Genomic DNA, 26814 nt, shown 5'->3' on the forward strand with positions numbered 1-26814 from the left:
TTGCAGCCCTTTCTTTCACAAAGTCACTGTGTCACAAGCTAGACACACAGGGGCTATTACTTTCGAAAGACACATGGCATTGTGGTGACCAGAAAGTAGTATAATAATTGGAGAGATGATTTTGTGAGTTATGGAGAGCTGATGGCCATAATTATCAGCGGCCTCTTTTGTAACTCTTATGTATCCTGATGGCTTCACGCATCTGGTATTAGATGAATGAGTTTAAATGGCTTAAAACCTCTGGGGTTATGCTTGGCTCATGGAAAATCTATTTCATCATTAATTTTGCTCAGGAGAGAAGAAAGACCTGAGCTATTTGTTTGGGACTTGTTGGAACTCAGATATCTGAGCATTAGCAGAAGCAGCAGCTCTCACAATGTTGATGAAGGAGTTAAAGAAACAGCTTCTCCTGGACTCAGGCTGACAGCATTTTACTGCTGCTGTGATCCCATCTTGTTTATGATTTCCCTGCTGGAAAGCTGGGAGCTGCAGCCATCTGAACCCCAACTGTCCTGACATTTACTCAGGGGCTTATCTATTCCTGGTGGTAACCTACCACCGAGGTGAGAGGTGCTCAGAAGCACTGACAGACAAGGCCTCGTCATGTGTTTTTTAAAGCTCTCTGCAGCCATGCAGACTGACATAGAAAACTTCTGTTTATGTATTTATAGCTTTGCACTGTTTTTCACTGTTGGTCCCAAGGTACTTCGATAGCACTGATGCAGTGGGCAATGCTTTGACTGTTACCATAAAATACTGTAATGCATTTTATTTCCAAGACATTTCCCCAGTGCCAGCGAGGTGTACTGGGTACCATCTCCATTGCTAATTGTGTTTATTTGGTTATGGTATGTTCTACATTGAGAAGTTCTGGGGAAGGGAGGGAAGAGAGCAGAGATTTCAGTCTCCTGTGGCTGCCAGCAAGACTGTTTATGTTGCTGTGGTTGTCATAGAAACCCAGGGAGACAATTAAAGCATCCACATATTTTTCAAGAAGAATATAGCATTTGGGTTCTGTTGAACATTGGTAACTCAGTGGCTGGCAGTGGCTCTGGGGGAGAGAGAGACTGTGCAAGAATAAATCTAACCGAGTCCAAGTCAGAGCTTAAGCAGTATGGCTAATGTACAATGGGTGTGCCTGTAAGATCATGCATGTACCACAAGCATCAGAGATGTATTTTTCATTATTTAATCAGTTACATAAGCGTGAATGGTATTAGAATAACACAGAGAGGAGCATCTTGCCCAGGGCACCAGCACAGGCAGGTGCTTTGCTGCCCTTGGTATTTCTGAACCAGTTAACAAAATAGCTGTTGACATGCAAATCTTGCTGCCTCCAGCTGTGCCCAGGGACACATAAAGGATGGTTCTAAGACAGTGAGCAAGAATATTCTTAAATTATTTACTTTGTAGTAAAAGAAGAAGAGCTGTATCTCTTATTTCCGTGTGGTCTCATGGTTCTGCATTGGGATTCTGTTTTCCAAGATTTAGGGAAGTTTTCCACGTAGCAGTAGCCACAGAAAGCCTTGCAGTTCTGTTCTTCGTGAACATTGAATTATGAAATTCCCATAAACTTAAAAAGCATTATCTCACTTGTACAGATGGGGTTGCAATGAGAATGTTCCCATATGAAGCTCAGGTGGCACAATAGAGGTCACAGGCAGAGTACCTCTCTCAGCCAGGACAAAATGTAGAGGTGATTGCTTTCAGGGCTGTGCTTTCTGAACATAACCCAAAATCTACGGGTTTTCCCCACAGTTACAATTACTCCCACAGTACTCATAGAAATTTCTCTCTTGAAATTTCTCTTTGTGTTTTGCAATCAATTCTCCTAAAGGTCAGTCAAGAATGAAGAAACTTTAAATTGCATTACTACCCTTACAGTTGAAAGAATAACTGCAAGGGAAGGCGGTACTTACAGTGGCTTGATGTGACATAACCTTGACATGAGTATGTTGTCAAGACGACAGCAGGCCCACAACTGAGCTGGAACGCTCTCATGAGCAACTCTGAGCAATCTTCCTCTGGAGAGAATGATGTTGATTTTATACAGTAAACAATTATGAAGAAATAATAACATCATCACCAGATCAGAGACAAGCCTAGAGCTATCCTGTCCACACAATTAGCTGGCAGGTCTCCACAGTCCCCGAAGGAGAATTATTGGGAACAGAAATCTATAAAGAGAGAGGAGCTGTGTGATTTGCTGTTTTCAGCCATTTTTATTAACTTTGCTAGAGGAAAATCTCTGTGCCAGGGGAGTTTAATGCTTCATGGAGAACCCTGCTTTTCTCAATATAAAGAAGCACTCCCCTCTCTAAGGGCAGTCAGTGCAAAGGCGAGAGTGCAGAAGAGCTCTGGTTTTGGGAAGCTCTGTTTTCCTTTAGCCAGTGCTCTCCTGATCATCTTCCTTCCATGTAAAATTAATGGCATGTTTACAGGTGCTCAGTAATGCTGTTATGTTTCATTGTGTGCCTGTTGCTCATATCTGCTAGTTTGCTGAGGGGTTTAAATGTGTCTTGGAAACCCATTTGGGAGAAAAGTGGGTTTGAATTGCCTGTGCAGTGAGAGGAAGTGGGTCAGGCAGGCAGTCAAACCCTCTTTCCCAGCTTCAGGAGTGTGCCTAATGACCTTGGCATTTGAACTTGGATGCTAACTAGATTCCACTGATTAGAAAAAATAAATTCATGGAAGTTCATTAGCTGGATTCTCAGACAACAGATTGGTTTATGTCCAACAGGGGACATGCCAGTGTCTGTCACAGACTTGAGAGTATTCTGGGGAGCTTTACATTCATGCAGTGCTACCTGTTGTCTAATGCATAACAGATAAGACTCGTAAAATTATTAGAATACCTTTTCTTCATAAGAACATTAGATTCTTCTAAAAATACCATGTTACTTTTCCCTCTTGTAGATAAGGCAGACATATAAGTTTATTGCACTTGTTTTGCATCATCAGATACATTTGTAGAAGTTCCTGTGACTGCTTTACCAGTGCAAAAAGAATGTATGTGCATATTTACACATTTGAAGACTGAGAATCTGTTTTCAGTACATCATGGGAAGCAGCATTACAGACCTCTGCTGTTACCACAGAAAGATTAGCCCTAGAGCAATCTTTCAGGAATTAAATACTCTGTTGTCCATGGGTAGACGTGGCTTGTTTTGTCATGCAGAAAGTATTTCTAGAAGATTTTATTGCTGAAATGATTATTTGAAGCCTTTCTACAAGGGTCAGCATTGAAAATTATGCTTAGTAATCAGCAGTAATTAGAAGAGAAATTAGTATTTCCCTTACCAAGTAGTCAGATCAATAGATGAAGATTATACATAGGATTATGGTTCTCATATTTACCATGTAAAAAATGGTAGTAGAGGGAGTAAATGATTCAGGAAAGTAGCAGGATTAAGAGAATATTCACATCTTCATGTATGTTGGGAGCACTCAGAAGAGTTGTGATAATAACCAGTAGTCTTAGAGACTTCTTGATAGACAATATGGTAAATGTTGGCTAAATTGAATTTTTCATAACTTCAGTAGGAACCAGAACATAAAACACCCCCTCTCTGCCTCAATATTGTTTAGAAAAGAAAATCAAGATATCTGCAGAATTGTATTCTGAGTATCTTCCCCAGTGGTAGTAAGTGTGAAAACCTGGAGCAGCTGTGTGGCAAGGCACAATCCTATTTGTCCTGTTTGGTTAGGAGTATGTACTTCAGCACAATAGTATCTAATATATATTAGTGAGTTGTGTGAAAACAGAAATTAAAAGAAGATCTGAAACTGATTACAGTCTTTGTCAGCCAAAACTCCAAGTCATGAGGTCTTTCCTGGGAGTAGGTTATCAGACATGTAATCACAGTCTAATGGTTGCATATACCAGTGTGATTTGTAAAAGGGATGTAGAAGAGGAACTTAAGAAATCTCGTATGCATATTTTAAATCCATTTCTGCTAACTGGTAAGAGCAAAGAGGAAGAATAGAAGGATAAAGTAATATAGTATACTGTGTCCTTAATCCTTGATGAGCCTGTCTTATTGGTGATGCAGGAGTAGGTAGTAAAATAAGGGAAATTGTTATGTTCAGATCCTTTCAGCCACTCTTCATGCTCAAATCTTTAAAACATCACACATTAAAATTATTTTAAAAGGAAATTGTTTCATGGTGGAGCTGAAAACCATAATAAGCTCCTTTAAAGCATATATAAAGATGGTGAAATCTATATATATACTGAAATATTGTAAGGGTGTAATTAAATAATTGAGGGTGGAATTTTTTTTAACTTTAATAGAAGATAATCTTGTCTTTTTTTAACTGTTTAACTTGCTAAAGAGGGAGACTTTTTTTAGCTATCATTATAACATAATTCTATTTTAATTTAATGCCTGTACAAATAAAGTACTTTGTATATTGTAGCTGCATTTTAGGTTTAAAATAATGACCAGAGTAACACAATAATGTAACCTGAAACTGTTTACATTTCTTTCAGATAATTACTTAGGAATTTCTATTAATAGCTGTAGCACCATATTTATACTCAACCTGTGGCAAATTCTGGATGTTTGAAAAGTCTTGTTATGAAGTGAATGTGTTCTGACTGGGAAATGTTTAGTTTTTATACCGAAGGCAGAATTTATTTGTTGGAGACACCCAGCACAAAAATGGATTTTAAAGCAGGGCTGGTTAGTTTGAAACATTGCCTGTACATTTGTTCTCTTCCCATTCCTTTTTATTGCAATTTGCTGCTAAACATGCTTCTGGATCTTACTCCAGGTTACTAGTTAAAAAGCATCCTGGTAGGGAATGCCAACTGCTATTTGGGTTACTTGGTACAACTACTTCATATGCATGTAGCATTGAGGTAATTAGAATATAAAAAAACATAAAGAAGTGGGGCCCTTGAGCTAAAACACTATCTATCAAATGCTGGTGTCTGGAAAAAAATCGTGTTATTTAAATGGAAAAATGTTTGAGTCAGTGTTCTTCATTTTAAAAGTGGTCCAAAGAAGAAGATTATATGGTGTTCAAATTTAAATATACATCTGCTGAAGAAGCAAGCCTTCAGCTTTTTTCATTCATTCTCTGGTCAGCTGAAGGGGAGCTAAAAGGAAAATACTCTTGTTCCCTGTTGAAAAAGCACGTTTGCTTCCAGCTGACGAAGGAGATAGGAAAGCAAAGGAGAAAAATGCCAGTGTGTACGAGAGAATTGTCAGTCTCTCATCAGCGTGCTTAGTGTATGAGGATAATTTCTGCAGCTTTTCTCTTTCCCTTATGAAATGTACATTAGAGAGTCTTTTACTGCCCATAGGAGCCTGCTGCTCATTAGCTTCTCCAGCTGCTCATCTTTGGGACCAACGAGAGCATCCGTGCCTCCCTTCTCTGCCCTCATCCCTGGGCATGCCAGAGGGGCAGAGCAGAGGGAGCCTGCAGGGAGCTACTGCTGGCACAGGGATGGGCATTTCCCCTTCTGCCTTGGAGCTGAGCAAAGGCAACTCACTCATATCTGGGAGCATGTGGGGTTTTTTTCCTGAGGGGAGAATTTCCAATAGCTGTTTTTCACATTTCTTTGATTATTGACTCTGAAGTTTGAATTTAAATAAAAATAATTTGTGAAGACTGTCTTGTCGGATTACTTTAGGCTTTTACATTGTGAAATGGATTTACTAAAATTAAGTTTTCTCTGTTTGGAGGGTGGAAAATATTTTGGAAAGACCTATGTGATAGAGGATTTTTACTGATAAAGACCATTCAACAGGGCCGAATCCAGATCTCCATACAGCAGCTTGTTCCTTTAATTAGCATAGCTAATCCACATATTACATACCTTTATTCCATACTAAGTAGTTCCTCAATAATCACAACATTGGATACAGTAAAATTTTTGTATCTTCCCTTCTTAAAAGAATGAAGTTTTTAGAGTTTTGTTTTTGGTTTGTGGTTTTTTGGTGGTTTTTTTGTTTTTGTTTTTTTTTCTTTTGAGGGAAAATAAATCAACACATTTCTGCAGTAGGACTGTTGAATAATGTTTGATAAGTTTAAGTCATAGAAATTACTGTATGTGCTGTTTGCATGTGTGGTTCATTTTTTGAGAATGGAGGCAGTAACATCAATCCCTCACTGACACAAAATTAACTGGAATTATTGATTCCTTTGATTTAAAGCCTTACTTTAACTCAGCTCTTTGGTTAGTGCAGGTTAGGAAGTGGGCAGTCTGTGAGGTGTCAGGTCATACTTCCCACAGCAGCTCTTTGGGCATTTCTTCCTCCTTGGAGGATGCATAGACTTCCTTTTGTCCTGTAGCTTTCCACAGCCATCAATTAGCTTTGCACAGATAATAGTAAGGGACATGTTTGAGATTCTGCATGATTATTGAGTTCTTCAGACCTGTGATTCAGGTGGGGTGTGTTCCCATTTAGCATATTTTCTTGGAAAAATAACTATCCTTAAAAGCACTTCTTTATGTAAAGCTCTTTTTAGATGTCAGAGGCCATGAAAGATAGATGATTACTTTGATTTCTGCTGAGTTCTTCGACTGTCACATCCCAGACTATAACAATGAAGACCTTGGTATGCAAAGTTCATAAATTTCATAAACCAGCAATAATGAAACCACTTACCATATATGTATTTTATAAAATTCATTAAATTAGGCATGGGTTTTGCACCTGCGTGCACAAATCAAAGCAGAGCAGCACTCTTATGTTAAGTGCTTGCTCTCACAAATCAGGCATGAAATAATTATCTTGTTTTAAGTGTTCTTAGAGCCTTAGGGCTCCATTTTCAGTTGCAACATTAATGATTTGCATTGAATTTTAGGGCTGACAGCAGAGGAATCTTCTTTGGAGAGCTCTGTTGGGTGATTTAATTCAGAAGCTCCCCGGTACAGCAGGGATGGGTGGGGATGCAGTGCTTCATTCCCCTTCTGAAACAGGTTTGTCTGAGCTTTTTAGGGCAGAGCTGTTGCCATCTACTGGAATCAGGGAAAAGCTCTGCTTAAACAATACTGTTCCATCATCTATTTAAAACAACAAATGCAACATCTCAAGTGTTGTCTGGCTGGATTTCAGTTGTGATGGCAAATAGTTGCTGGCAGTAGTTAAAATCTAATATTTGTGTCTAAATTGCTGTTACAGAAAACGAGTGTCACAGTTCAGTACTTAGATGGAAGGTTATGATGGTCAAAATGTTATTGTTAGAACTGTTGAAATATAAACTTCATGTGTATGTCAGTAACTAGAAATTAAACAGAGCAGGGAAGTGCTTGCTAAAAAGGCATGCTAATGCATCTAATATTGATCTCTATTTTAAACTCCTTGTCTTTATGTTGTCTTTTGTCTCAGATTCAAGAACAACAGCAAATTTAGATAGTTTCTGCCTCCCCCCCCTGCACTTACCTTTTGTTTCAGTAAAAATTTCCAAAGGATTGATACTTTATTGTCACTTCAGTTCCCACTGAAAAATGTGATTAACTGAGGTTGTAAGGTATTAACAGTGCTATGGAAAATTCTTTCTGCACAGTGCTGCTTTGGCTGGGAGGTACAGGGTCTGCTGCCTGCAATAAGCAAGAAGCTGTCTGTAAGCCTCAGCAGTGTGCCTGCAGACACAGAGCAGACCCAGGCTGTGTTGGAGTTGTGTCACCACATCCCATCTGTGGTTTGAGTTTGGGGTTTGGGTGGTATTTACTTTGTTTTTCTCAATTGAACTATAAAATCTTGCTGTTTCTCACTAACTTCACATACCAGGTTTCAACATGAAAGTACAGTTTTTATGGTGCTTGTGTATGTTTAAAACTTTGGGGTAGTTAAAGCTATACATTTTTTTCTCTTTATTGTTTTCTGAAGTGTTTGGAAGCATTCAGAAAAGAAAAAATATTGTAATATAGAACCTATTTCATTTGGAGGATGTACTTCCAGTGAATTGTTCTGAGTTACCTTGATAGTAAATTACAATAACTGGTTTGATTTCTTTGGTCTTTAATTACCACAGTCTTGGAAATGCTTTTGACAGTTGTAACTCAAGGGATGCTTTTGACATGATGATATTCCTTTGACACTGCCACTGGCATGTGGTGGACAGCACAAGCATCAATAAAGGTTACTTTTAACTTTAAGTAAGAATAGGAAGTCTGGATGGAATTTGTTTCAATCAACTTCAGATGTCTAAAATTGTGACCTTGAGCTGTCTTGTAGTTTCTTGACTAATGGAGTAGAAAATGTTCCTTTTTTTCCTTTGCAGGTGGTCTTTGCCTGTGTTTTAGAGAATAGACTTTCTTATGCCATGCCAGAAGTTCTTGCATGCTGTTCTGCTAATATTTCTTCAGTTAATATTAAAATGTTGATACTTATTATTATTGAGCTCTACACTTAGCCCTTCCCACCAGTATTCATTGGAGAAATCTGTCTTTATTTAGCATTCAAAAGAGGCAACACCTGGGAGAACTGATATTTCTGCAGTGATTAGGCAGCTGGTTGATATTTCTGTTATAGCCAAAAGAACTTTGGAAATTATAATTATTAAGAAAATGAAATGTAAATTCAGGTGAAAAAACAAATGAGATTAAATATCAGGTGGATATTTATTTTATGGTAAGCCTGCATGAAATTCCAAAGTGTTACATTTGACATCGTAATCTTCAGACCAGTCTGTTTCAGTAATTTTATTATTGAAAATAATAAAAATGATAATTTTATTATATTGAAAATTTATTTATCACTGAATAATTTTATTGAGTGATAAATATTATTATTTATTATTTAAATTATTATTTATTATCTCAATTCTGCAATCAGAGAGATTAAAAGTTTTTAAATCTGGAAAGAAGAGCTAGAAGTTCTCCTATCCTATTGCCCCAGTTCTATCAGTAGTTTGATTGCAGCCTGGTGCTCCATCTATAAGCTCTCAAACATGCCAGAGCAGAGATGACCCAGAATTTCCACCAAAAACACAGGAGCAGCAGAGCAGCTGCAGTTCAGGGAAAGACCAGGAGCACTGAGGTACAGCGAGGGGTCTGCACACAAGTGAAATTCTTACTGAGCTAGTCTATCACAGATGTTCAATGCCAGTGTGTCTTTAACAAAAAATACAACATTTTAGAAGCATTTTTGTCCTGAAAGAGCTCCAACAGAATGAAGCCTGCCTGCCTGTAGGCAGGAATAGAGTGTCTAAATCTGTCTGGATTTTGCTAGAAAGCCTTGGGCAGCACAAGTTATCTCCAACAGCCCCCAAGGTGACTGATAGACACTTTCCAGTTAGTGCTCATCTCTGAAATTCCCTGAAGGTTTGCCTTTCAGAAGAAATGGTCAAATCATTAATGAGCACTCCCTCCTTTCAGAGGAGTAGGGGAAGCTGGCAATGACGGGATGAAGCCAGACTGGATGTGCACTGCTGAAATGGATTGTTCCAAAAATGAACTATTTCTGTATAACCACAGAAAAGCCACTAAACAATCTTTAAAGCCCATTCTGGGGTCACAGGGAGTTCACAAGTGTTTCTCAACCATGATGGCTGCCAGGAGGGAAATAATACCTGTTTCCCGAATGTTTCTGTTCTACCTTTTTGCTGGTTGTCATGCAGAGACAGCTTTGTGCTTATATTTTAAATCTGTGAAATGGCATCTACTTCACAAGCAGTTAAATATTCCCAGATGTCATTTCCTACAAGAGTTTGCCATGTGCCTGTGCCCTTACTGTGGCATGAGATGTTTCTTTATAGTTTGATTGCAGTGAACATGGTTAAATGGAGCTTTTGTGGCAGCCACCAAGGTGGTGGGAGCAGGAATTCTCATGTCCCACTTGTCACTCTGTGTGCAAGTCATGTCACTGAGCCACAGCCCCATCACACACATCACATCTCCATCCAGACCTGCACAAGAATACATGAGTATAAAAGTGTTGTAACACCCAAATTGTGAGTCTTTCCCTCTACCACATCATGGAGTTTTTCTCACTCCATCTGGTAGAGTGCAGCATGTTTCTTATATTTTTTTTATATTACTGCTCATGGCAAAGACTTCAAAATGTTGGGTAGTATCACTTCCATCATATTTACTCAAATTTCTAAACATTCTTTGCTGATCTTCACCTCTAAAAGTTCTTCAAGAGTTCATAGTATCTGAAAGAAAGAAATAGTGGGAACTGCAGCATTTAGCTGAAGTCTTTAAGTATGAGAATTAGGACTGAACTAAGCTGTTTCTTTATCTCTTACTGCATCTTTCTTACTCTGAGGATTGGCTGAAACTTTTTTAAAACAGCACTGGAATCTGGGAGGCTTCATGACTTACTGAGGGCACTCTGCTGGAGCCCACCTTTTTAAAGCATTTTTAAAGTGGTTGGGGTTCTCATGCACATTCTCATGTTCCATTAGTTTGGAAGCTACAAGAAATTGTAGAACTTGTCTTGAAAGAAAATAAAAGATTTAGGGTTAGTAAAGTTGTTCAAGGACATTAACAAATAAAAATCTGTGATGAGAGGTGAAATCTCAGTGGATCACTGGGCACAATTGCTTGTAGAGCCACAAACCTTAGCAACAGCATATGCTGAAGGCACAAACATAAGATTTATATGCATACTAAGAATATTTCAGTAAGAATTTCAGACAGTTTAGTGATTGTGAAACACTCTGTGGTTATTTTTAATTTTTTAATCAGTGTGTTCTACATATGAAAAAGCAGAGAAAGTTACTGAAGATCTCAGTCTTTAAAGTACACAGATATAAGTTTTCTCTAAACCATTGGAGTGTGTCCTTGACAGGGGGGAAAGGGCAGAAATCTTATATTGCTTATTGTTGCCTTCTGAGCCTTACCTGAAATGGTTAACTCTTTTATTGTTACTTTTTCATACACGTTTTTAGCTTGTAAATACACAGAATTATGCTTCAAGTTGCAAAAGATATATTCTTGTGTCTTCTCATGAAAACACTCTGACCTATTATCTAGTGATTGAAGTAGTTGAAACGATGACAGGCAGAAATGCATGAAGGACAGTGACATTCAGCTAAGATGCTTATGCTCAAAACTAATTAAGTTTTTGCATTTTGATCAGCTTTTAATTTGAATTCTGCCCATTAAAATTCTGTACTTATGACTAGGTATTTGTTAAGTGAACAGTTGATTATGTTTCATAGTTGCATGACCTCTCACAAGTTCCTGTGCTATTAATATAATATTTGAATTATTTATGATTATGAAATCATACAATTTAATTATTACTAGTTAATTCTAATTTTTACTGGAGTTAACCAAGTGTGTCCAGTCAGAATCAGAATTAGAACTAGGAAAGGACAGTACAGAGCACAGAGACATCAGATGGTTCCTGACACTTTTTGTGACCATCTGATACTTTGGAAGAGTAGAAGGCTTGGAAAGAAAAATATGTCAATCTCTGTGTAGTGTGATGAAGATAATTTTGTCTCCTATAACAAAAACCTGGTATATAGATTTGTCTCTCTCCCCTCCTGGCAGATATGATGAAGAATGAAGCTTGAAACTCTTGGGGTGTGACAGCAGAGTGGGGAATTGTAGCTAACAGCTTGGAGGTAGCCACAAGGACTTGCAAGGTGCCTGTATAGGATAAAAGAAGTCTGAGGCAAATCCCAAACTGCACAACTTTCCCTGGGAGATTAGAGTTATCTAATCCCACCAAAGGTGCTTGCTCAGTCCCACAGCTCAGGGGTGTCCAGCTGGCACTGTCAGACAGTTGAGTTTCTTCCTTTGGCAGCAGACACAACAATTGTGTTGCCCACACTTCAGAATCCACTGATAGGTGGTTACAAAAGTACTGAAATGTCCAGATCAGTAAACAGTTAAGAACCCCTTTGATGTCATTCATTTTGGGCAACTATTTGTCATGGGGAAAAATTGCTTCTGTTTCCAGGCTGTTGCTCAGTCTATTCAGACTGAATAACAGCTCCAGCAATCAATTTATCAGGCAAATTCAGACGCAGTTGCAAAGCTGAAATTTCTCAGCTTGTAAAAGTGTTTGAATTCAAGCTTAAAGATTCTTATGTAAATAAATATTAATATTAAAAAAGAAAAAAATTATGTTCATCTGTGATCAGATAGTCAGGACAGAAGTAAATCAGAACGGTGTGCTAGGTCTCTTGCAGGTGTGTGTTCTGACATGACTGAGAATCATGGAATCATTTAGATTGGAAAAGGTTCTTAAGATCATTAAGTCTGTAGTTATAATGGATAGATCCTGTAGCAGGGGGGTCAGGGTGATAAAGACTTTTTCCATCCCTTGCAGATGCACCAGTCATCTACTGAGGTGCAATTTGCTTTCTTTGCTGTGAACTAAACTAATTTTCCAGGTTTTTGAAACATACTAATATTTTTTAAATTCTTTGCCAGTTATAGCAAAAGGCTTCACTAAGTGTCCCAAAACTCTGTATGTTATGCAATGAAGGTTAAGCAATGTGTGTCTGAATCCCATGAAGTTTTATGACAATAGGTTTTCAAGGCTGTATCTGTTTGTTCTTTTCTGGTTGTATGGGATTTTGTTTTGTTGGTTTTTTTGGGGGGTTTTTTTGTTGGTTTTTTTTGGGGAGGGGTTCAGGGATTTTTAGGGTTTTTTTTGTTTTTCAGTTGCTATCATCTGGTGTAAGAAGGCTTCATCTGTAAATTTTTAGGTAACATCTGGTTTAATTGATGAATTATTTCTTTGTGTAAACTATAAAGTCAAAGTGATAAATGCAAACTTCTCCAGAGAGGTGTGGAGCTTCTGAGGCATGGACAGCACTAGCTATGGAACTGTGGGAAAGCTTAGAAATTATTGATTCAGATATTAGTCAGGTTTAAAGTAATCTGTTTGCCTTCAGGTTGAGTTGCAGTTCACTGATGCTTTAGCCAGTAATCTTACAGTGTGTATAAAAAAGGAACAAGGATTTTTTCTTAAAACGGAATATGCTGATTTATAGTGAAATTATTCCTCATGGTTTAACTGGTTTCTATGGGTTGTGGTAATGTAGCTATTTTGGATGTACATGGGTGGATTTGGGAGGCCACTTGATGGACAGGGTAGAGGCGGTTTCCAGAGTTCTCCTCAGTTACATCTGACTGCCACTAAGTTGTGATACAGTTCATCTGGTACTTGCTAAATTCTGCCCTCAAGGGTAGCTGGGGGTTTGTTCAGACAACTAAATATCTTTGGCAGAAGATGAGGGGCTTGAACTTAGGAGAACTAATCCATTTGTTGAGATTCAGATTCTTCTACAGGATGAGTAATTGCTTATGGATAAATAATTTAGTTGTTCCCAAGCATCATCCACAAAAACCTTCTTCCATCCAAACAGCAGCTACTCTAAATTATGTCTCTTTTGTCCTCTGTCATTTCCATGACAGACTTCAGTTGAAAACATGACTCAAAAAACTTGGCATAAATTTGTATTGTTCAGTGGATTGCCATTATATGAAAGTCAGCACTGTAAAAATCCTTGAAGGAGATTTTTAGTAAATCAAATATATTTGTTTTACACTTGAGACTTAAATTGGCAAATTGTTGATTATCATCATTCTGATAACCCAGGCACAAAAGGCTGGCATAAGAACAGTCCTTAAGTAGTTTTACTTGTGTTAGAACAAAGAAATGGGGGATTAGTGAAACTGTGAATTAACTATAAAATCTTTGTGTGCCATCAGCACCTGATGTCAAAGTTTATCTCAGAGTGGAATGTGTAATTTTGAAATATGCGTGTTCTAACAAGCATTTTATGGAGGTGGATGATCACATTAGTGTTTTTCTTCAAAAATAATTTCCTTTGCCTGACTTGATTTGAATTTTGACGTTTTAAGATTTTTGATCTAAATCTATTTAAGATGATTCTGAGAGGCTTAATAAGTCAGCAGCTTTCATATTAAAATATATGAACTGTTCACAATTAAACAAATAATTCATGCAAAAGCTGTATCTTTAGGGCTAGGCAGTCCTCATTGTACAGAAAAGGGAAAATTAATGGATATTTGAGAAGAAAATCAAATTGGATTCTGTCTTTTGCCTGTGCTATGTCTTGCCCAGCCATTTCTCACACTGGAGTTTTCAGTGTTGGGCTTCAGAATTATTGTACAGCCAAAATGGCTCAAGTATTACAAAAACTTACATTGATTATCCAGGGAAGTGATTTTATCCTGTTTCATCCTCCTGTTATTCACAATAATATTTTAGATTCCCCACACTGGCTCTTTTCTTACCTTCTTTTATGTGCCATATGTAGGTAATTCAAGGAGATGGGGAGCAAAACTTTAGTTCTTTTGAGCTTCAGACTTAAAAGAACTAAACACCCTGATAGAGGGTGGATTCTATGATTTTGAAACTGACCATTAATGCTTGTAATTTGAAAACTTACTGATCTCTTTTATTTTCAATCAGTTGAATTTTTTGCTTCAATTGTTGGTAGGTCAGGCTTTAATTACTTACAACTGATGTACATCTTAAGTAGCCTGTAGAAAACACTTAGCCAAAGAGATTCAGAGTAAAGGTTTTCAGTGTAGCATTTCCATGTTTTTGAAACATCTGGCAGTAATTTCAGAGGCTATGATGTGGTGTGTCTTCACTGGTTATACCAATGTGACTATTACTCAGCATATTGGTGCATACAAACTCTTTGCACCAGCACCTGACTGCATCATTTCACTGTGCCATTTACAGGAAATTGCCTGGATGGTCACTCAAAGTGTTGCAGTCAACAATTTAATGACTGAGTGAGCACCAGTGACAAGTGGCATTCCTCAGGGGTCAGTACTGGAGCTGGTGTTGTTTAAGGTCTTTGTTGATGACAGGGACAGTGGGATTGAGTGTGCCCTCAGCAAGTTTGCAGACAACACCAAGCTCTGTGGTGCTGCCAACATGCTGGAGGGATGGGATGCCATCCAGAGGGGCCTGGACAGGCTTGACAGCTGGGCCCATGTGAACCTTATAGAACCATAGAATCGTGAAGGCTGGAAGAGCCCTTTAAGATCAAGTCTGACATCAGCCCAGCACTACCACTGTAACCACTAAGGTACAAAACCCAGCACCAGCCTCTTAAACACCTCCAGGGATGGTGACTCCAACACTCTCTGGGCAACCTATTCCAATGCCTGACCACCCTAACAGGGAAAAAAACTACTTCTAATATCTAACTTTAATCTCCCCTGTCTCAGTTTAAGGCCATTTCTTCTGGTTCTCCTACTTCAGTCACTGTAGAGAGACCAGCCCTCATCTAACTGCAATCTCTTTTTGCGTAGTTGAAGACAGCGATGAGATTCCCCCTCACTCTCCTTGAGACTGAACAAACCCAGCTCCCTCAGCCATTACTCATAAGATCTGTTTCCTAAACCATTCATGAGCCTTGTTGCCCTTGGCTGGACATGCTCCAGCACCTCAATGGCCCCTTTAAAGTGCTGATCCCAGAACTGAGCACATGATTCGAGGTGCAGTACAGTGCTGAGTACAGTGGGGTGATAACTGCCCTACTCCTGCTGGCCACAGTATTTTTGATACAGGCCAAGATGCCATTGGCTTTCTTGGCCACCATCAACAGGGATGTTAATAGGCTGTGGAACAGGCTGCCCAGAGAAACTGTGCATGCCTCATCCCTGGACGTGTTCAGGGACAGTTTAGATAGGGCTCTGAGTAACCTGGTCTAGTGAAAAGTGTCCCTTTTAATTTTGTCTGTTAATAAACTGTATGCTAATTATAAGTTCTTCAGCAAAATGATAGGTCTTATAGAAACAGTGGTACAGTAGTAGAATTAGCACAGTAAAAGAGCTTGAACAAACTCCAGCCTGGAAGAAGTGTTATTTTTTTAACATTCCTGGCACTGCAAGATGCCAGCAAATGCAGATGTCTTTGCCTTTACTATGTGTACCATGCTGGTTTACAACTGGAGGATAAGCAAAGCACAGTTTATTACTGCCATCTTCCTATTTAATCTAGTCTCAAGTGCTGTTTTTCCCATTTCATTGCACTGAATCTGCTTTTTTTGCTACACAATTTCCTCTCTGTTAGGGGCAGACAGTGGAGAATTGATGAGTGACTCAGTCACAGGAGGCTTTGGAGGCATCTGGTTTTCCCTTTTATTATTTTTGTTCCAATCTGTCAAAAGCAGGACACAACTGGGGAAAGATGGCAGGGGAAGGAAACACTGACCTGCCTGCAGTTGTGTCTGCATGAATCAGCATGTTGGTTTGTGCTCAGGGAGATGGATGCAGGATAATAAACCAATAGGTCTTTGTTTACAGTTTCATTTGAGAGAAAGCTTGAGGCCCTCTCTGCAGAGCTGCCAATATGCCTGGGCAAAATGGAGAAATTCATCTCAGCATCAAGATGCTTAAAAATGCTCATCAACTTGTATTCATTACAAACACCTGCAAATGAAATTCGCATAACAGCAAAAGAAGCAAAAGTGATGATGTTGAAGCAGTGTGAAAGTGAGCACTCCTGTGTTCTGCAGTGGACCAGTCTGTATCCAGGCACAAAGGACTTGTCTTTGAGAGGGATGTTCAGCTGATCTGTTTGCTATGTTTTCCACCTCAAGAGTGAAAATGAATCAATGCCCTGAATAAGATGGCCTTTCCAGGGGAACTCAGCAAGGCAGAGCTGTGGAAGGTTGGAAAGGTGCACACCAGCACTGGCTGCATTGCCAACCCCAAATTAAGGGCTCAGCATTTTGCCACTTGATCAAGTGCTGCTCAAGTGCAAAGTGGAACTGCAAATGTTACAGGTTACTGCCATTAAGGAAGCATTAGGGTTTTACCAAGACTTCAGACCTGCATTTTTCCAGTATTTGTTGGGTTAACCTCTCTCTTTTAAATATTTTGGAGCTTTGGATTTCCAGCTGTCCTGAAATTGGGTCTGCAACTTCACTATGATATCCTGCTTTAAATGTTGTCCTTTCAATCAGTGATGACAAAGGGAAGATTTCTGTCCCAGGAGTGCTGGTGGGTTGGTCATCAGTGCCTGTGCACTTTGCTGTTCAACTCTGAAACATTGCAGGGTGGCTGTCACTTCACCATCCACAACTTGTTACCCACCTATTGCTTGTTGCGGGCATCTTCATTCTGGTTTCCCTACTGTCAAGAGGGTCATATCCTTCACATAAGTCTCAACTGATCTGGAAATCATAACCCAGGCAGATGTTCAGCTCTCTTTGCAAGTAAATACCATTGTTTGCATATGAAAGAGTAGTGTCTGCTTAAGTCCTCTCTCCCAAAAGTGTAGGGTTTTTCATCTCTAGCAATTGAAGTGGTGGCAGCTGAAAACTTTCACAGTTACATTTATGATTTGTTCTTTTAAACAAATGTTAATTTTAAAAAATTATAACAAAAAATAAAGTTGTCAGTATGCCTAAAAAATATTATATTTTTGGAAGTCAGAGGGAAATACCTGATCTTATACCGATTCCTTGAAATGTGGAATTCCCACATGGTCCTTGGAATAGAGACATATTTTCTTTCAGTAGCTAATTACAAGCACTACCTTCTCCTAAACCATTTCACTGTGTAGGAAGGAAAATTAACTCTTCTTTTCTTTATAATTTCACTTGACCTTGGAACACTCCACTGACATTGCTGACTACACCTGAAGTGTGCCACATGTAGTTGGTTCAGCAGTGATGCAAGGACTAACTTCCATCTAAACTTAAATCCTTGTGTGCAACATCTTTATCTCAAAGTCCTGCTGCTGCAGCTGGTTTTGCACTGTGTGATATTCCTGTGAATTGGTCTTGATGGCTCTGGTATCACCATTTCTGTAGTAACAACTGGTTGTTTGAAGGAGATCTGTAAATACAAGGCAAGTGTTTAAATTCAGAGATGTTCTGGTTACTCTTCCTAACACCAGGCTTGAGAAAAAAACACGTTTCTGAGTGTAGAACTTTGCTCAAGGACCTTGATAAATTTACAGGAATTAAAGATTTTTTTATCTTACATGTACACTAGCCAGCTTCTGTTAAGACATTACTTGCCATGTTTATATAGCAGTGTTAACTGGTGCCCTGGAAATTCTTTAATAAAAAGGAGTTTTGTTGATTTTCAGGTGTTCAAACGAAACCGTATTCAAAAAGGAAGATTTATTTTGGGCATACAATTTCTGCCCCACTCCGTATTCTTGGACAGCACTTCTGGGCCTTATTTTGTATTTGGTTTTCTTTGCACCTGGTAAGAAAATACTTGTTTCTGCATAAAGGTTTAAAATGTCAAATAGTGAAGCTACATGTTAAATTTATTTTTGAGTCCAGCCATTAAAGTCAGATTGATATTTTTATTCCTAATTCCTAGGGATGGGTCCTATGCCCTGGACTGTCAATTCTGAAATTTATCCACTTTGGGCTAGAAGTACAGGAAATGCTTGTTCTTCTGGAGTCAACTGGGTTTTCAATGTGCTCGTGTCACTGACATTTCTGCATACAGCTGAATATCTGACATACTATGGTAAGTAACAGTTCGTGTCCATATGTGCAGTACTGCCACTGGCACTGAGATTTTCTCTGGATTCTGGGTCCCTCCACTGGTTTTACTATGAAGTGTCAAAGCAGTGTTCTCAACCCACTCTGGTTTCCTAAGACTAGAGATCTGCTTGGATCATAGAGTTTGGTCTGGATTTCATAAGAAGCATTTATTTTTGTCCTTAACTGATAACCTAGACAGCTGATTAAAACAGAAAAGCTGGATAAAAAACAGTTGTGATTTAGTGAAATAATGCTGACTCCCACTTAAGGTGACAGCATCTGCAGTTTTACACTTTATGGTGACATCCAAGGCCAGTATCAGCTGGTGTTTGCAGAAATACAGCTGTTGATAAACTGCTCTCTGTGGGACCCTGTGGAGTTTGTCAGGTTACTGCTCAGCCACTCCACTACAAGTAATTTAAATCACATTAATCTGCCAGGGAGCTGATACGACCTTCACATCCTTACTAGTGCAGAACCTTTTAACTCTACTTGTTATTCCTTTTGAGCCATCAGTGTAGCAACACTAGGTAAATGTTTGTTGGTCCTTTGCTACCTGCTTTGCCCCTCTAGGTATGGTGGATTGTGGGCAGGAACAAGCTCTTTCTCAGTATTAATTGTCACCACGAAGCAGTTAAAATAATAAATAGGTGTAATAGTCACAAACATTATTTTAATCCTAACTCATTTCTTTTGCTAGAGCTTTTCATTTTGAGGACTTGTCTTAATGTGTCCTTCACTGTCAAGACAAACCAAGAAAGCTCTTTCCTTTCACATCTGTTTTTTGGTTTTTTTTTTTTTAATTTGGACATGTGATTGTCTAATTGCTGTTTATTTTAAGAGCAGAATGACTTGCCCAGAAAGGATGTGTATTATTTTTCACATGAATTGGAATTGCCTTTGTCAATTTGGAATTTCCTCTTTGGTGAGGAATGAGGCAGTAAAGAGCCCTTCTCCTACACCCCCAGCCCCACAGCTCATTGTTGTAACCCTGCCCCTCCAGGCTTTGCTTTCACACTCTCTGTTGAAGCCACAGCCCTGCTGCTCCTGTCACTCCCCCTGCTCTGGCACAGAGGAGGGATGGGAACCTCTGTAACTGACTGTGACAATGGTTTTACATTGCAGGAGCCTTCTTCCTCTACGCAGGGTTTGCTGCCTTGGGACTGGTTTTCATCTATGGCTGCCTTCCTGAGACTAAAGGGAAAAAACTGGAGGAAATTGAATCTTTGTTTGAAAACAGGCTATGTACATGTGGTATGTCGGATTCTGATGAAGGGAGGTATATCGAGTATATTCGGGTGAAGGGAAGTAATTACCATCTTTCTGACAATGATGCTTCTGATGTGGAATAATTTTCAGCTGCTGATGTATTTAATCATTTAAAAGCCTTCTGGGGGAAAAGCAGCTCTCTGATGACCTCACTGCCCTGCTTCTGGTCTGGTTCTCCTTTTTACTGTGTATTTAAAAATGCCTTCATGTTCAAAAATGCTCCATTTGGGAGGAAATTCAACATGCTAGCATTTTCTTGATAACTGAAAGCAATGGCTTCCAAAAGAGATTGAATTCCACAATTATGTGACTTTACCAAGTGTGTGTGACACTGCTTCATCCCCAGATGTTTAGTAGGGTGCACTGTACCAGATGAATACAGAAGGCTACCCTAGATGGTCAGGGGCTGTCCTTATCTCCAATACTGACAAAACCTAAAATAATCAAGTGGCTGATGAGAAAGCAGCTGACAGCTGTTGGGTCCCCATCCTGTAGGAGCCATGGAAGAAGCTCTGCTGTGCAGTATAACAAAGGATGAATGTATAAGCTGCTGTAACAGTAACCATTTAAAAGGTTTAACTGATCGTGAAAATACAAAGATCTGCTGTATCCATCAGAGGGATATTTCCCAAATTTACCCAAAGAGAGAGAATTTCCATTATTTATTTGAGACAGCAAGTAGAGAGCCATACTCACCTGGCTGGGGGTTCACTAGGATGGTGTGTGTCTGTGCTACACCAGGTTACCTATCCATGCTGCTCCTGAGTACACGCTGCAGTTGGGAGTTTATGTTTGTGAGAAAAATGGCCAAAATTAATTACTGACAGCAGGAAAACAGAGCTCAGTACGTGGCCACGCGTACAAATGCACTGCTACATATTGCTAGGTACAACATAGAGGCTTTGGCTTAAAAAAAATATATAAATATATTTGTTTTCCTTTTTAGCATTTGAACATACTGGTTTGTGCCTAGTTTTGAACACAAAAATACCATTAGCTAAAAGAAAGAGAAGAAGGGGAGAGGGTTTGTGCTGCTAAATGCACAGTGGTCATCCCTCCTGCGCCTTTTGCTTGTGAATAATTATTGCCTTCAGTTTATCTCCGTATGTGCCGAGTAAATGACTCCCAGCACATTTTTCTTCAAATTTCCTCAGTCAATTGGTGTCTTGCTGGATCTAAAGAGAAATATTAGCCATGGGCAGAAGCCTGCATCTCATATTAGTTGCCTTACTGAAGCATTGCAAACTTGTCAAGAAAATGTCAGGCACAAGACTAACTTGGCTGCCTTTAGCATGGTAATGAAAATATGAATGGTATTTTATTCACTTGCTATGATTACTTGCCTTGGCAAATTGAATTTTATGCAGCTACATAAAAATATTCTTTGTTTTTTCTTTGTCCTGTCCTCACTGCTTTAAGTTTCCAAAGATATGAGTTTGAAAGTATCAACAATTCAAATTCTTATCTTTGAAACATTTGCTTCATGAAAGAATGTGGGAAAATTCCTCTGCCTGTGGGCTGATGCCCATTTATTTGGTAAAAAATACATTTATTTTTCCTTGTGTAAAGATTAAATAAGTCATTAGGTTCATTAGCTTTTATAGATTTGGTTTGTGGGTTTTTCTTGGGTTGAAAAATATTTGTAATGCTGGATTGCTATCAAAACCAAGCCTGGACATTTCTTACTAAATTATTTTTATTGGATAACACGAGGTTTTGTTGTTGTAAAGAAGTCTGACATTATGTTATCTTCTATGGGGGGAGTTCTTATTCTCCAATTATTGACCTTCAGGGATTGGTTGTATTTTGGTTTATTTTATTTTTTCTTTTTTGTTAATCAGAGAAATATTTTTGGAAAGAAAACATTTTAAGGAATCCTTCTGTGACTTGACTGGGGCTAAAAGGGGAAAACATAGTAGACAGAGGGATTTTCAAATTAATCTTTGCAAAGAGCAGCTCGACCTTGAACGTCTTCTGTGCAGTGAGAGGGCTGGATTCTCATGCCTTCCATCTTGCCTGCCTTTTAAGCGCACAATGTTTTTATGCTTGAAAGCACCAGCTGTAGAAAATGCTGATTTCTCCAGATCTATCTATTGCTGAGGCTCTCAGACCTCTCTACAAATGTCCCTGCTGCGGGATGTCTCCCTTCGGCTGTCACCTCCCTGAAGCCTTCACTGAAGGTGCAGTACCTGAAATGAGAAAAAGAGATACTTGGCACAGAGAAGAATAAAATTGTTTCATGGAGAAATTAACTTTTTTCCAAAACCAAAAAATTGTGTTTGAAGACCCAAACTGGAAGCAGTTTTGTTACCGAGAGCAGTGTGTGAATAGGTGTGTAACAGCCAATCTGTGCTTACACAGTTTAAATGGTTTAAGTGAGAATTTTCTAGCTTCAGGGGATGGGGACTTAGAGTTCTGATGGCTCCAAAAAGCACAAGCCCACACTCACCTTCACACCTCTGAGCATTCCCTTGCTTGGTGTGTCTGGAGCGGGAGCAAGGTGGGAGCTGATGTCCCAGCGCCCGCCCCGTGCCAGCGCTGACCTCACTTGTCCCACAGGGAGAGGGAAGCTGCAGGGATTGGGCATAACTGATGCAAAGTCACTGGGAAGGTCACTGGCACGAGGTCAGCAGCTTCTTCTGTTTTGCAGGCCGTGCTGGGGCTTTTTAGCAGCAGAAGATCATCTCTCTCTGCCAGCCTTGTTTCGTGGACCTTCCCAAAGGGGCGCTCAGTCGCGTACAGCACTGGGCTCATTTTCTCACACAGGTTCAGTCTTACTGAAAACGCTTTTCTGAAGGTTTGTATCCCCTGTCCTTTCTCCCGAGACAGGGTGCATGGTCCTGTGCATAGGAATAGCGATTGAAAGATGCATTTTATTCCTCACTGCTACTGGACATGAGATTACAAAATACATTGGCTTCTTTATTGTCCCTCCCTGTTCTATACCTACAGAGAGCAGGGTTTAAGTCTTCCTTTTAGGGTTTCTTCACACCAAGAAAGCATTCCATACCTTACAAACACTGAACATAGTACCAAGCGTCATGAGTATTCAAAATCAGATCAGATACTTCAAATTAATCTTATGCTGTTAGGGTTTTATTTTTAGAATTTGTGAAAATTTAGAGTTTATTAAGAAAGTTAGAAATATGTTTTTATTTTGCAAATATTTTTTATATTTATGAGTATTTTAAGTTTTAAGAGATTTCTGCTAAAGGTAGACTTAGTAACATTCCAGATAAAAGAATAAAAATACAGTGTAACTGAATAATTTCTTATTACAAGAATTTCATTTATGAAGTAGCATAAATAATATGTCTAAGCACAATATTCTTTTATTGAAAGCTCTTTGCAGAAGATGTGAAATTGTTTCTTCGCAAGGACTGCACACAATTCAGGTATTCTCTGCATCAGGAATGTTAGAGTAATGCTGCTGGTAGAGTTGCGCATATTGATTATACACAACAATTTGAGATATTTTAATTCTGAATTATCCACCGACTCTACATGTTGTGAGCTAACACCAGCTATAAAAGAAACAAGTCCTGATGCAATTTTAATATTTTAAAATTTAATTCATGTTAATTTGCATGTAGTAGTTTGCTCACCATGCTGAGTAATTTGAGATAATTTGGCACTTTATTCTTCCCCTTGTCACTTTGTTGATCAAAATAATCTTTTAACAAGAGAACCAAACCTATTTTGAAAATAGATAGAGTCAAAGCAAGGCCCAGGAGTCATTTTGAAGGCTGGAGTTTCATTGCTGTGTGGGCACCTTGGATCAGTCACTCTTGTAGGCATTTCCTTGGGAGGTACTGCGACAACGCTGGCAGAAATGTGGGGCAAGAAGGGGTAAATCACAAAGGACCATTGTTCCAACACTAACTTATTTTTGGATGGGTTGATAGTGCTGCATTTCACTTACGTATGAGTTAGGGTTGGGAGGGCAGAAGAAGGAAATGGTGCATCGGAAGCACCACGAAGCCAAGTTTCAGTAGAGATGGGTATTGTAGCCAGCAGGAGCAGCCTCTGACTTATCTCCCTTGTGGGATGAGGATGATGGAGAGAGGGACTGTCCTTGTACTGTGGATAGGAATGGAGGGGCTGTCGGGGAAGAAGCACTCTAGTGTTGCTCTCCCATGCCTGTGTGTAGGTGAGGACATGTCAGTGGAGTTGGCAAAGTTGTACGTTTTATCTTGGTGAAATCTCTTTTGCCATTTGTAGTCACTTGGGCTGAGCACTGGGGAGAAGTTCTGACCTTGAGGGGCTGCTACAGGCCCTAAGCAAGGGTCTTGCCTTAGGTTGTGGGAGTATTGGGTGCAGTCCCACAGGCATTCAGTGGGCAAGGAAAAGACAGACCCTGTACTTCTCCACTTTTTACCCAGCTTTCTACTTCTTGGTGATGTTCTTCTAACATGGTCATTTTGAAATTTTACTTGCATCGTTGGCTTCGTTGGCTGAACATCACTACTGCAGAAGAGGCAGAATCTTTACAGAAGAGAATGATCTTGGGGTAGAAATCAAGGCAGAAGAGATGATTCTGCAAAGCACTTTAAAGAGTAAGATATGTGTGCACTTTTTTTCTGAAAGAATGAAGATAACCAAACCCATTCCTCTGCACTGGGAGGAAAATCAAGCTTTGTGTACCAGGCCAGAAGCAGATAATGCCACAATATGTGCTTTATGGCAAAATGTGTTTTTATTGCGGGTAACATTTACAGCTTACATGTAGCTGCTGCCTATAAAGTGACTCAATTGTTCTCTGGATTTTAACAAGTCATACTTTTGTGCAAAAATCTTAGTGGTTTTCTATCAATCTTCATCACCTTGTGTACAGTACAGTTAAGCATAATCCACAGTGGTCTAGATTGTGGCAGTGTTTCAAATGTCAGCACAGTAAAATTCTAGGTGAACATTGTTAAAGAAATATTGTTGTTTGTGATACTGGGGGTTAAAATTCCTCAAAGGCAACTATATATAGATTTTAAAAGTCTGAAAAAAAAAGGCAGTTCTTATCTATTTTGTGTATGTTTTCATATAGAGAAGGAGTTTTTTATGTGCCAATAACCATCACTGTAGTGTTTTGTAAATGGGTGTTAATAGTGTTGCAGAGTTCTGTATATGAGAATATACTTTAGCCACAATGACCTATTAGTGTGAACCAGTGGCATGTTTTTAATCTTACATCTCTCATCAGAGGTGCTCACTCGTTGGATTCAGTAGAGCTCACTCATGCCAGGGGAAGTTTGACAAGAGTCAGGCCTCCACAACACAGACTTCATCTAAATCCCTGCTTTTTCACATTGTCCCTAGACAGTATGTTACATGTGAACGATCTGGCACATGTAATTCAACTCCAGTTCAGTTACTCTCCTTGATTTTGTTGAGAAAAATTTTGTCAGAATTTGCTTTGGCCTTTCATGAAATTTATATAAATAAGGAGCATACTGATGAATCATGAATATTGTCCACCTATTTCAAAAGGAACCATCTGTTTCTGAAGTGTTAAAATAAAGGCAAATTTCTCTTGCTGCCTTAAACATTACACAGGCTTTGGAGAGGACTGAATGTATGACCATCATTGTGACTTCTGCAGGAGAAGCTTCATGGAAGCTTCATGGAGCAGGTGTGAAACGAGGTGGTTTCATGGTGCTGGGATGCTGCGTTACACTGCGGGCCCTGCCTCGTGCACGCCTGCCATCTGTTTGATTTCAAGTGTTCCAACAGTTCCTGTGAAACTGATGGGATTATTCATGTGCTTGATATTCTCCATGTGCTCAGTGTCCTGCTGGTCCGGGACGTCACTGGGAAGTGGCACGGGTCATGTCTCTGCTTTCCTTTGCGAATCTCACTCCTCTACAAAATGGTTAACTAGATCTTTGTGTGACAGATGCCATCTAGAATATTTGACACATGATTAGGGACCAAGTTGATGGTAATAATTCCATGCTGAATAATGTGCACATGGTGCCATCACTCACACTGTAATCCCTGGGCACGGGTTATGGTATTCAGTACAAAACAGTTTTGGCAAAACAATTTGCTGGGTTGTCCAAGTCATTTCTTAACCACGTCGAAAATGTGCCATTTCCATTTCCAACCGGTCAAGCCTATAATGTATGAAAGTGTTGTACATTTTCTGAAACTTAAGTGATGTAAAATTATTTAATTGACTTATGATTGCTTTAATGAAGTTTGGTCTTTACTTAAAAATAAATATCTTCAAAGAATTGTCAGTGCCAGAAGTGTAAATGAACAAAATAAAAGGTGAGATACTTAATTACAGAATTTTTCTCAAGATTTCATTTGTTTGAGTATTCGGGTCACCCTTTAGAGTGACAGCTTTGCATTGCTCAGCAGAATGAGCTCAGATAGGCCATGGGCTTGCCTGAAATAAGGGAAGGGTAAGAACAGCTTTGAATGTTATCTTAACGTGTTTTTCAAATCAGAGAATGGTTCTGTGACACCAGGTAAGTGTCCCTTCCTTTCTGGAGGATTTGTGTGAAGAGCTGAATGCAGCTATGCAGAGCTGCCAACTGTCCCAGTGTGCCACCATGAGTTTGCAATGTCCTCTGCCCAAACAGACTGGTTTCCTTACAGCAATTTGCACCACCAGACTTGATTATGGACTGGGAAAAGAGCAGGAGTTGGTGTTTTCTAATGGGAAACTGTCCTAATTCTGTGTGTTTTATTAAGAAAATTGCTGGAATCAGTTTGAAAAAGGCAGCATGACCATGACTGTGTGCTGTGCTGGGGCTGCCCTGGTTGCACACCCCAGGGTGACAGAGGAATTGCACCCACAAGAACAAATGGAAGATGGGTCTGTTACACCCACTCACCACAGGTACCACAATTGAATCCTGGTGAGATCCAGAGCTGGCTCTGACAGAGCTGAAGCCTTTTGGTCCAAGATGCAGAGAGATCACAGCCAGTGGGCAGAAGCTTGGAAATCCTGTAGCTGTGGCGGTGCATATCTCCAAGAGGGGAGCGAGGCAGCTCAGCACTGTGCACTGACAGCTTCTGTTTCTAGGTTTCTGGCTGATCTTGCTTATAAAGGTGATGAGTGGCTGCAGTTCATATTACTTGTCACCAAAACTACATGGCAGCTTTGTGGGACAATGAAAA

At 39.4% G+C, this 26814-nt stretch overlaps 1 protein-coding gene across 1 annotated transcript in view; it reads left to right on the plus strand.

Moving 5' to 3' along the window:
• The window catches only part of SLC2A13 (solute carrier family 2 member 13), a 146138-nt gene extending 120161 nt beyond the window's left edge, over positions 1-25977 (plus strand). Inside the window, exons 8-10 of the mRNA XM_002193899.6 lie at positions 18012-18133; positions 18254-18406; positions 19549-25977. Coding sequence (XP_002193935.3) covers positions 18012-18133; positions 18254-18406; positions 19549-19775 — 502 coding nt within the window. The 3' untranslated portion in view covers positions 19776-25977. The remainder of the gene's footprint in view (positions 1-18011; positions 18134-18253; positions 18407-19548) is intronic.
• Positions 25978-26814: the final 837 nt, after the last annotated feature.

Source organism: Taeniopygia guttata, chromosome 1A (genome assembly GCF_048771995.1).
Source record: "Taeniopygia guttata chromosome 1A, bTaeGut7.mat, whole genome shotgun sequence".
Classification (NCBI taxonomy): domain Eukaryota; kingdom Metazoa; phylum Chordata; class Aves; order Passeriformes; family Estrildidae; genus Taeniopygia; species Taeniopygia guttata.